Source organism: Passer domesticus, chromosome Z, assembly GCF_036417665.1.
Source record: "Passer domesticus isolate bPasDom1 chromosome Z, bPasDom1.hap1, whole genome shotgun sequence".
NCBI lineage: Eukaryota > Metazoa > Chordata > Aves > Passeriformes > Passeridae > Passer > Passer domesticus.
Window position 1 is genome coordinate 12,146,887 of NC_087512.1, and position 12,785 is coordinate 12,159,671.

Consider the following 12,785-nt stretch of genomic DNA (forward strand, 5'->3'; position numbering starts at 1 on the left):
AATATTTGAAATTACCCAAAGAAATGGTAGTTGTGGGGAGGAGCATAACAAGAATAGGAATCTGCTGAAAAGCAAGGGAGAAATCTTCTTAGGTGTAGTGAGAACTTTGGTACTGGTGGTTGAGTGTGGTATCTGATTTGTGGAAGGGAAGCAGAGTAGTAGAACTGTTTTGAAATTCTACGGTTTGGTACATTGCTTAATCCCAAAAATATTGGGTAGAAATGTAAGCTGCAGAATGAAGCTTCTTTCTTGTTTAGCGGTGTTTCTTGAATGAAGCACACAGGACCTGTATTCCACTTAATTTTTGCTTGTTGCTAGAAGTGCTAACCTATGATGACCTGACCAGCATGACTAATAATAAAATCATAATATCAGTCGCTGCTTTCTGGAGATGAGCATTCCCCAGTAGATGAACGGAATCTGAATGGTTCCTTTAAGAAGAGGAGTCTGTGTGTGTTCCCCACCTTGCACAGTATTCCCTTCTAAGCCAGAACTAAAGCTCAAAATTATAATTGAGATGGGTTGAAATGCTACTCTGCTTTTCAGACTTTTTTTTCTAGGCTAACAGTTATAGGAAGCAGATTCATTAGAGGCATTAGAACTTCAAATGTAATTAATTGGAGAAATTATTTAATTAGAAGTGTCCTCTCTTTAAAATTTCTGTAGGTACTCTCAAATCCTGGAAAGAGTGCATCTGGAAGCAAAAATTCATACATTAAACAAAAAAGGAGGGGAGACAAGGCAGGGAATGGTAGAAAGATGCCTTTAGATAATTAGTGTTTCCCAGATAGTAGTGGGTGGGGGAGGTTAAAATAAATTTACCTAAAATAAAATTTTAAAAAATAAATAAAAGAAAAAAAAAGTTAAAATAACTGTCAGAATCCAAGTTAAGGGGCTTGTTATGTTTTGGTTTTGTTTAGTTGGGTTTTTTTAAATTAAAAATGTGTAGCTGAAATGGCTAGTGCCTATATATTGATCATTAAGTCTTCATCACTGGACCTTAATAAGAATCTTTTTGATCTTTCATTTTTTCTTCCATCAACTTGCTTTTGTTGATCATTTTCTAATAGCTGATATTCTGAACCTTAGGTACTATTTTTATTTATTCTTTTTTGGTGGTGGGTTTTTTTTGTTCCGTCTTCTCTGAAATGATCCCTTCTCTACTTGCAGTGGATAGCTAAAATTCCTAGGAAATACACTGCAACTATCTAGATTACATCTCGATCTAGCGATGATGTGCTTCCTACCAATCTTATTTAGATCTTTTGTGAGCACAGCTCTATGTAGAGATACACATTAAAAGTATGCAGGTTATATTTAGTGTGTTTTTATATAAACATGAAACAACATAACTGTTCAGTTTTTCTGAATTATTATTCTAGGATCAAGACAACCTTTAATCCAACAATCTCAGCCTCCACCTTATTCATCACCTAGAGATGTTCCCCCAGACATATTGTTAGATTCTCCAGAAAGAAAGCAAAAGAAACAAAAGAAAATGAAGTTAGGCAAGGATGAAAAAGACCAGACTGAAAAAGCTGCAATGTATGATATCATTAGCTCTCCTTCCAAGGACTCCACTAAGCTTACATTAAGACTGTCTCGTGTAAGATCTTCGGATATGGACCAGCAGGATGATATGCTTTCTGGTTTGGAAAACAGCAGTGTGTCAGAGGGTGATATTCCTTTTAATGTGCAGTACCCAGGACAGACTTCTAAAACACCCGTTACTCCACAGGATGTTAACCGCCCATTAAACACTGCTCAGTGTTTGCCGCAGCATGAACAGACAGCTTTCCTTCAGGCACAACAAGTGCCTGTTTTACAACAGAACACTTCAGTTGCTGCAAAACAACCTCAAACTCCTGTGGTACAGACACAGCAACAGGTTTCGCAACAAGGAGCTATAACGTCATATGATGAAGTAGAATTGGATGCATTGGCTGAAATTGAGCGGATAGAACGTGAATCAGCTATTGAAAGGGAGCGATTTTCAAAAGAAGTGCAAGATAAAGGTAAAAGGATTGTGTGTGTGTATATACACTATATATTATATAAATATATATATATGCATATAAACCCCATATATATATATATAGAAAAAGTTCCTGTCATTTTCACATAGTTCAATTCTGTGTACACAGTGTAGGTTCTTCTGCGACATTCATCTCCATTCCCTTCCAACAATGAACTGTAATCTTTCATATATGCATATTTTAAATATCTGATATTCTTTACTTGGGGTCTTAATGGATGGAAAGTGAAATTCTTATGTTTCAAAATTCTTTTAAAATACTCTTACTTTTAACCATGAGACTGAATAAAGTACAATTAATGTTATTTATAGTTTCTAAAACCCCAGCAGTATCAAAAATCAAAATTTGTAGTAAGTTTTGACAGTTGTATTATTAATCCTAATTGCCTAATTATTAATCCCAAATTGCCTAATTTAAGAAGATGAAGGAAAACTGTTTTATCCCATTTCTATTCATGTCCCAATTTGGATTCAGTGTGAAGGAGATGTTAGACTAAATCACATCTGTTCTTTTGAAGGTAGTGTAATGATTGGGTAATATATACAATTATGTTGTTACTGATGTTTGTTCAACTGGATATTAATTATTATGTAGGCATTAGAAACTTTAGAGAACTGCCGTATATCTCTATGGTCTGTAGCACAGAACCAGGTGGGCCTCTGAAATCTATCTTCACTTCGGTAGGTGCACTTGTTGTCTTAATGGATTTAGTTGAATCAATCAAAAATTTTTTTTGTATTTCTCTTTCTTTTTCTGTTGTTAACTGCTTTGAAGGTATTTGGTTTCAGATGTGTTTTATTAATTAGATAGTAATAATTTACCATAAGTATTTTTCAAAATCTTCCTTTGCACCCTATTTAACGTCTGAAAAAAAAAATTTGTAGCATAATCCTAATTTACTAGATACTCTCAAGAAAAGTCTTGCAGAATGGAAAATGGTGAAAATTCTGATTTTGATGTTCATAGGTAGAAATGGCCCATGTAGACATACTTGCATGGAATGAATTTGCACACAGTTTGGGTCTTTAACCAGCAGAAAGGGTGCAAATTTTCTCCCTGTTCAAAGTGGTTTTTCACTATTTTTAGTGATGCCTGAGTGGGTGGTGAAAGGAAGAGAGAGTTTGTGTGTATTTGTGCTTGTGTGTGTTTGTAAACATGGTTTCAGTACTAAAAGGTTTAACTTCTAAGATATTTCTTATTTGGTAATTAAATCAAATCTTTTTAGCACAAACTGTTTATGAATATAAGGAGAAAAGATGTGCTCATCTCAAAAGACATCTCTACTGATCTCTGCTGTCTTTAATTTAATGAGATGGAGAATTTGTTTATTTACTTGAATCTCTTCCATTAATTTTAAATTTATTGTTGGAGAGAGCTTGTGATTTGTGGCCTAATAGTTCAAAAGCTACATTTATGTCCACACACTTTAAATAGAATCTCTACCATGTTTTGCCTGAGAAACAGCTAAAAAATGCATGGCAGCTTTCAAACACTTTGATCAAAACTAAAAACAGACTTTCTGTTTTGTTTTGGCTTTCAGAAAATGTTGACCATTAGTTATAAAGTTTATAATTACATATCCATGATCAGAGCCTTGATTTGTTTGTTTTGAGGAAAGGAGTGATTTTTATTGACTGTGACCTTTCCTGTTTACTGCTGGTCAATAAAGATCTTCCCAAATACAGATTCTGACCTGATGGTTCCCTTTACCTGCATCCTCTGGTAGGTCTCAGATCTCCCTGAGTTCCTACAATTGCTATAAATCAGGTAAAAGAATTGCTGTCCTGTACTGGGACAGATTATCACTATTTATTCACTTGTGCTAAGTTGCCCTATGATAGACAGCAGCACTTTTCACTTTTTCATTCTGACTCTTGAGGTTTCAGCCATAACTGCATAGTATTTAGTGGAAAGATTTTTAGCAGTCTTGAAACAGATTTCCTGAAGATGTTACCTTGGAGAAGTATAGTTCTTAATTTTTTTGGTAATGCTTTTGTCATTGCTTCTAAATTTATGCTGTGTCTACAACCTGATACATTCTGGAATTGTTCTAGTTAGAGCTGTTTGGTTTTGTGAGGCTGCAAGAGGAAGCATCCTGTATTGTTCCTATAGGAATATGTCTGTTAGAAACATATTCAGTAACTTCTAAATTTATAATTCATTTCTGCAAAGCTGCATAGTGTATTTATACAAAAGCCTGGCATTTGTGCTTTTTTGTACATGTACTGTAACTTCAGATCACATTATATCAGGAAGAGAGTTTGGTATGTAGCAAGTGTTTGGTCTAATTAGAGTGGGAATGCTTAGAGCCAGCTGATGCTTCGCAATAGCAAGCATCCCTTTAGAGAACTTACTCAAAATGCTAGTGCATGCTAAAACGTGCATGAAAGCATCTTTACTGCTTTTGTAACAGAGGCATGGGAATGCATATTACAGCCATACTGTGTTTTCTGCGTATACTCACACCAGATTCCATAAATTACTTTCAGTGAAGTGGTACTCAACAGTTTTGATAGTAGATTAGTGGTCTCTTCTGTCCTTTATTTTAGACATGAAATTTCCACAGTTCTGTACTTCGTCACAGATTTTCAAATGCTTTCTTTTTAACAGTAAGTGTTTGGTTGCATAGGATATGTTCTTCTGAGGCTAAGGACTAATAGTGTGGAAGAGTTTATTTCAGAGAAGCAGCAGAGATTTTGGGGGGACATTCTTCCTAAAAATTATACACCTTATCTAAGGCAATGGTGAGGTCTGGGGTTTGTTTTTTTTTTAATGCTGAGGTCCTTTTATTCTGTTTGCTACTGGTGGTAAATGGGGACTGGAGCCTTGTGGTAATTATATTCCTTTCTGTAACAAATCATTGTTTCTAATAAAGCTGTTAAAAGTGTTTAGCTTCCACCAAACAAAGTCTCTCAAAGTGGGAAGCAGTCTGAGTTTCAGAAGAGGAGCTAACACAGGGTTTCTTCTTTGAAAAGCAGCTTATCTTTCTGAAATCTGATTTTCATGCTTTTGCTTTATGAAAAGGAATCTTTAGTGCAAAAATCACTAATTCAAAATCTGACAAATTTGAGCTACTGTGTGTCAGATATGTGTTAGAAGTGATTTTATAATATAACTTCCTTCCTGCTATGTTTTTATAATTCTATCCTTTTGGGCTACTTGGCTCTTGGATTAAGTGGATTGTGTCCTCATCATATATCATGATAGAGAGGTGCAAAGTTTAACAAGTTGATTTCATCCTTGTCCTCTGTATGGAAGGGCAGGAGTTCATCTCCTCTTCCTACTTCATCCTCAAGAAAGTCTCTCTATTGATTAATTTAACAACTAATTTTTCTGTATCTGTTAGTGAAAGGAGATTTTGAAGATCTAGGCATTTGGCACCAAAAGTTACATTCTTATACATCTCTTGTACTTAGTCGCTTCAGTACTGCTAAATAGTCCATGGAACATGGCATAACTCAGCTCTTCAGTTTCCATTGCTCCCCTCAAAATGGCCTGTATACCCTCATCAGATAAAATGTGTTAATCAATACTAGATCATATCTTATCTTTTAAAAGAATGTGTAGTATTACCGATAGATCTAGCTATTATTTATCAAGACTCAGATTATCCAAGTTGGAAAAAAAGTGATTCAAAAGGGATTTTAGAGAAGTCAATTGACTTTTTCCATAACAATTGACAGGTAAACCATCCTCTGCTCTGGTTACATTGTGATATTTTGATGATATAATTTCTTCAGAAAGGTAGTGAAACTTAATTCACACTTTCTTCTCTTCTAAGTACTGCCAGTAGTCTACTTGGTGCAGTGAAGGCTTTTGAAACAAGTAGGGGTCTATATTCTGAACCAGTTTTGTTCCCTTAACTGAAATTGTGCTTCATTCACATTCTGAAGTTGACTACTCCAAGAAGCTACAGGAAATCCTATTAAGTTTTAGATATTGTCCTAGGAATTTCTGTTGTTCTCAGTCATCTTTTTTCCTTTTGGTAGATGGGAATGTTGAGGGAGAAGTTTCGTTTTGGTAACCTCAGTTCTTTGCATTAACTTGCACTTTGCCACTGTTCAGGTACAACTTACTTATTTTTGTATGTAGTTGAGTAGTTCAAAGTTAGTCCATCACTTTTAGACTAAACCTTTCCTAGAACATTACATTAAGTTCTTCTTATTTTCCAAGATTTAGACCTGCTACAGAATTTATTTACAGATACAAAATTTATGCATCAAGATCTTTCATGCTTTTCTAAAACCTCCAAATACTGTGAAACAAAAATATTTAACATACTAATGCTAAAAGAAGCTCAGAGTCTTCTGGCAACACGAAAAAGAGAAGATAACCTTGAAAATTACATAAAATCCCAGGAAGTAACCCATCTCTTTCAGATACTCTCTTGCAAATTGATTTAACTTTTTTATTTTGTTCATATTTGCTATATTTTAATCTGTGCTCTTCCATACACAGAACTGTGTAGTTAGGTTTTAGGCTTCTTCAAAGATACTTTTGTATAATACAGCTGTCTTAACAGATTGAGGAATTCTGCTTGTAAAAGACAGAAGTTTGTTTTCTGGCATTTGTGAGAAGAGTAATCAAATCATTAACCACTTCATTAGGAGGCTAATATTTTTTTAAGCTTAAAAGCATTAGAAAAAAAAATTTAATGAGACAAACCTACTTGTATATATGTGTTTTTCCCTATATATTTTACCCCTGAGGATCCATTTTACCCGCTTCTTTGGAATCTTACTGTGGAGTCTTTGAATTAGGAAGAAGTGAAACTGTAATAACTTTATTTCCAATAATCGGATCAGTTAGGGGGCATTTGGATGCCTGCTGTGGGCCCTTCCTTTTTTTGGTTCGTTCCAAGCCCTTAGCAGCAGAGACACACATCCCAAGAGTGTGAATCTGCCGGAGCAAAACTCTCAAAACTACAGTTATAGGTAAGTAACCTTTTTCTCTTACCTTTTAAGTTCTTACCCAGCTACTCTCCCTTTCTCTCCATCACCCATCTCCCCCATAAAATTCCCTAAAGAGGAAGCTTATAGAAGAATACTATTAAGAATTAATAGTTTGTGTATGGCTAATTTTATGTAGTTAATTAATGAAGTGATGGAATGTGTAATTATAACCAGTATATTAGCATTCATTTCCAAAAACATGTTGTAGGGGGCCTATTTCCTTAAAAATGGAGCTACAAGTAGTAATTTGTATAGTAATCTTGCAGATTACAGTCATTAATACATAAGGCAAAGAGAGTGTGAAAGATAAATGAGTGTCCGTATAGTAGAATGTGAGACTTAGGTATCATGTGTTTTGTGTATACAAGTTTTCATTAGGTCTGCATTTTGTGGTGTGATGTAATGGATGAAACTGGCTCCCTATATACCTCTTCCAAGAAAACACAGCTTTGCAGCCTCCAGGTGCTATAAAGGACAGATTCTGTGATTGTGTCTATTCAGACATGTTTTAAGAAAAGTAAGAGGAAGAAATTCCTGTTCTATTAGAGGAATTGAAATGAAATGTTACAGTGTTTGCATCTGTCTGTGAAAAGTTACTTCCTTTTACAGTTTTTAAAAAGATTAATATACTTTGCAAATTATATGGTCCTACCTTTTAAAAAAAAAAAGATCATATAATTTAATGGCATTTTTATTTGTGCTCATATGTAAAATGAAATCGAAGTTACCCTATTTATACTGGGTTGTGCTTTATGTACAGCAGCATAGAAGATAACTAAATTGTAGCAGTTTAGCAAGAAACCTCTTTTCAGCCTACACTGTAAACTAAGACTAGAAAATTCAATATTAATTGCATACCTTGCATAATTAATACCCTTGATTATACCCTTGGATGAGAGAATTTATGATACCATTAACCCGATAATGACTTACATTCTGGGACAGACATTTCTTTATAACACATTTAAATCTTGATAAAGAAATGGCACAAGTAGTTAATAAACCCTATTAAGAGCTTAAGCCCAGCTTTTATGTAGTTCACAGTCACTAAGTTCATGCTGACATCAACTTAAGAAGACACAATGTTTTTTTCATTGTCATGGAATATAAATGTTAATCTAGTTAATTGATTATATTTTTGAGTACAAGGCAGAAGAAAATCAACAGTTGGAAGGGTGAAGGGAAAGTCATTGCTTATTTCTAAAGTTTTCTGTCTATGCAAATGAATTACAATCTAATTGGGTGATGTTAGCTGTGATACTTACGAGCTTTCATTCTCATGTTAGAGTGTTTCATTTTTCCTGTGGAATTAGATACTACACTGGGTATTTCAAATTAAGTGCACTTGAAGTTTTGCTCAGATATTTTGGGTTTACAAAACTGTAATTTTGCACAAAATCACATGAGTAAAACCTAGTGTTTATGCTGAAAAATCTATCTCATAAATAAACTAAAGTCATGTGGTTTGTGAAAGAAATATTAAATTCAGGGAGCTTAAGTTAAAGTTTCCAATCTGTAAACAAATGTGGATATTTGATTATTCCTTTCTGCAGTTCAGTTTTTTTATTTCCTGGTGTAGCATTTCCTTTGTATTACTATAATTGACAGAGATTAGTGAGCAAGCAGACAACCTTAAGTAGACAAATTCTTAAGACACTATGATGTCTTAAGACTATGCTATATGACTATATGACTATATGACTATATGACTATATGACTATAGCAATTGTGTTATTGCTATATTTAAGAAAACAATCAAAACTTCAGAGTCTTAATTTTGATGAAGTCTACTACACCTTAAGACATGTCAGGAATCACTGTAGCCTTTTGGTGTTTAAAACTGAGTGAGTTTAGATAGCTTTCTGATGGAGTTTCCTTTTTGGACAATGAACAGAAATTTGATCAAGTCTTTTAACAGGTTGCTAAAGAGTAGCAGGTGTTTCTGTTCTGAGTCTTGCAAGTCCCTTTATTTGAACTGCAGCAGTTGAACGTCCTCTGGTCTCTTCACAGATTTTTGGAATTATGCACCATTCTATAAAGCTTCCTATATGAGGTTCATTACTGTACTTTCTTATTTCTTCTGTAAGGGAGGAAGTAGTGAGAATAAGATCTTTGCCCTGTGTTGGCTGCATCTCTCCTTCAAGGGGAAGAGCTAGTAGTGTGGAAATCTCTTCTGCAGAACAGAATGAATGGTTCTGTTCCGTTGTTCAATTCTTTTTTCTAGTTGGCATAAGACTTTGAGGGGAAGTCACATGGAAGCAAACTTATATGGGTTGTGCATACATTTAGGAACTAAAAAGAATGGATTTTTGTCCTAACTCCACTGATAGGTTGTCTATTGAAGTAATTTTAAAGATTCCTTGTATACAGACTAGATTCTTGTGATCTACAGAGCACTGTTAGCTGGGGGGACAGGCAGCTTCAATGAGATCTGTGAAAAATAACTAAGAAAAGTAAATAGTTGGCAGTAGACATATGTTTGTTATTTGAACATTTGACTATGTGTCATTTGTCAAAAATTTCTAATCTTGATTTCTAGCTTAAATAAAATCAGCTTATAATTGGCCTCTTTCTCACTTACCTCTGATGTTGTTAAAAAATAGAAGGTTTGACAATATGTAATAACCTCTTAGAACTAGTATATTTGAGTTAAATTTGTTAATTTGTGATATAATTAAATAAGTGCTATTTCAGATGAGTGGAAGCATACCCCAGTAATCTCTGATACGAGAGATTAGAAGAGTTAGAAGTTTAAAGACGTAAAACTCTTAAAGCTTATTCTTTGCAAAAAGAAAATTTATACTTTCAATTACTATTTAAATCGTTCATCTAGAATTCAACATAGAGGATCAATCTTTTTTGTGTCCCTGAAGAGGAGAACATTCACATTTAACCATTTTGATTAGGAAGTCTTCCACTGACTCCCTTGCAGAGTGCTACATGGGGAAGCAAAAATTTTATCTGTTATGTCTTTTTATAAGTATACCAAACAGTATTAATAGAGGGAAGTGTTACCATTCTGCTAAAAGAAAGCTTAGCAACCATGATAATGGTTATTATTTAGACTTGTTACCTTTTCATAGATATTTACGAAAGGCCCATTTTCAATTTGATAGATCAAGCAGTTGTAGAACTGAGTATCGTCCAATTATACTCAGTTGTTTAAAGTGTTTATTCTGGGATTTAAGGTAATCAGCAGACCTGCAAGGAAGCAGTAACATAGAGGGTTTCAGTGCTAATGGTATCTTGACTGTTGCTTTGGAAAGATTCCAGGGTGAGTAAAAGAATAGAGATACACTTTTATAATACAGCTCTCCTTGTCCACCTTCTGCTTCTAACACTTCCTCAGCTTCCAAGCATATCTGTTTTCAGGATGAATGGTCTTCGAATCATGATTGCCTTGTAGTTTCAGCAGAAATTTATCTCATGATGTCTGTGGTTATTTCAGTGCAATGTGGTTCTTTGCACAAAGATTCCACAGTAATTAATTAAATTCTAAATTTAAAGTACTCATAACTTTGATACACCAATATTTCCAAAGATGAAGGCCATAACCTTCTCTCCAGGAATACTGTTCATAAGAGGATTGGTGGGAGAGTACCACTTGGAAATCCAGCTAATTTTTTTTTTCCATGTCAAGCTTGTGGTTCCAGTAATGTTTTGTTTCTGTGATATGGTGAATGATTTCTTTTGATAGAACAGCTTGACTATTTTTTAGTATAGTGTAGTTTATGATCTTGCTTTGAGTTCCAAAGTTCTGCCTTTTAGTGAGCATGTTGCAAGGTAGAGAGAACATTCTTATAAATTTTCTAAGTCAGAAGGATTCATACATAGAGTAACTGTTCTCTGAACAACAATAAATTTGTTAAAAGAATTGAAAAAAGTAGGTAGATTTTGAGTATGTCTACAACCTCAGAGAAAGGTGAAGTGAATAATTGTTTTGAAATAATCTGAATACAATGAACTAGTATACCAAATCATTAATATAATTAGAAAGCTCTTCTGTAACTTAATATATACTCCTTTTACTACGAAAACTGTTACAAAGAAAGGAGCAAAAACATCCTGATCGCACTTTGTTGGACTAAAGAGATTGTGAGCCAATATATTTGGAACTGAAACAAGCTTCAGATCTAGGTCTGTAAGATTTCAAAGAAAGATATTAATCTGATATTTTGGTGAAGTCCTTCATCCCAGTATTTTTCCCCCCCAAAAAATGCTACTGTCTATCGAATGAATTTTGAATACTGATGCCTTAAAGGATATGAAGTATATTTCAATTGATATTGTAAAACTTCATCTGTTCATTTTGGGACTCATGACTTAACGAAGAATCTAAATGCAAACTTGCATATATTCGACTGTAAAAGAGAAGATCTGAAGACATCTGCTTTTAGAGGTTCACTACTCTCTTCTTACCTCACTTACTCTTAATTCTTGTATAGCTGAAAATAAGTTCAAGATTTTATGAAGCCCTCAGAACCCGGTGGTATGTTTCAGCTTTCAAATTTTTGTAGCTATTATGTCAACTTAAAAAGTTTTTATACTTATTTGATGGAGTTTTTTTCATTATGCTTTATGAAGGCAGTGGTACTATGTATTCATCCTTTTTGCCCTAGTTCAACTGGATGTTTTCTTGTGCTTAGAACAGCTTTTTTAGTCCTAGATGCAGAATCTCATAGAGGCAAAGTGGTAATGATAGAGTCTAGTTTTGAGGCTCACTTTCAAGATGTACTGGAAATAAGAAGAAATCTGTGAGTGATCTGTAACACTGTCTGCCATCACCTTGCCATCTAAGAAAATAAAACTACGAAGAAACTACCCTTTCTTCTCAGGCAAGATGTCAAGTTCCTAAAACATCAGTATTCTAATGCCAAGATCAATGAAGAATGTGCATCAGAAGAGCTATGTATTTAGAGGGAATATGTGTACCAAGTTGTGATGTGATCATCTACTTATGTGTTCTCAACTTAAAATTTGACATTTTGGATGATGAAGCATTTTGGATGAGCAGCAGCATCTTGAGCCTGGTCAGTTACAGAAGTCCAAGCAAGAAAATTTGCCCTACTTGAATTGTTTTGGTTGTTTGTTCTTGGTGCCTTCAGCGTGAGGGCTCTGAAAGGTGAGTTTTGGTTGATCCAGCTGCAGCTGTCTAAGGCATCACAGCTCGTGGCCATCTGCTCCTATAGTAGGCATAAGAGAGGAAAGCATTTTCTTGCTTAAAGCTGAATCATTCAACCTGTTGGGTTAATGCTAACCACCTTCACTAGTGCCTTATGGTGATGCATTAGACAGTAGTTATGGAAATATGAATGCATGTTCCCTTCTGCTACAGGTGGTAACTTCAGTTAAAGAAATGGGGCAGATCATGAATAACAGTAATATCTTAAAGACTATTGTTAGATCACCATCCGAGCTTTTCAGGACCTTTTTCAGTGTGCCTGGCATTTCTGGATTAAAATGACAAGGCTGACCAACTTTCTTATAAGTACACATGTTTCTGAACTTAGATTTCAAAATGTAAAGGGTTTTAATTGAGAAGTAAGGTAACAATGTGTGTGGATGTGTGTATATTTGTTCTAATCCATAGTGAAGAAAAATTCATCTGTGTAAGTCCTCATATGAATCCAGCCATTGCTGTAGCATAGAGAAAGCAAAAATCTCCATGCTAAAAAGCTGCATCTTTGATTGGGAAACTCGATTTTGCTGCACATATCTATCATAAAGTTGGCATTCATTCCTACAGGCTTCTATTGGGCTTTGCAAAATTCTTTATTTGCAGTTGATCAGTTTCTGC

At 34.6% G+C, this 12,785-nt stretch overlaps 1 protein-coding gene across 5 annotated transcripts in view; it reads left to right on the forward strand.

Annotated features, from left to right (window-relative positions):
• The window catches only part of NIPBL (NIPBL cohesin loading factor), a 156,753-nt gene that overhangs the window by 85,779 nt on the left and 58,189 nt on the right, over positions 1–12,785 (forward strand). For 4 of the 5 annotated variants that reach the window (XM_064404069.1, XM_064404074.1, XM_064404072.1 and 1 more), the window contains one exon: positions 1,383–2,015. The exons of the other annotated variant lie outside the window; for it this stretch is intronic. In XM_064404069.1, coding sequence (XP_064260139.1) covers positions 1,383–2,015 — 633 coding nt within the window. The remainder of the gene's footprint in view (positions 1–1,382; positions 2,016–12,785) is intronic. 5 annotated transcript variants of the gene reach the window in all.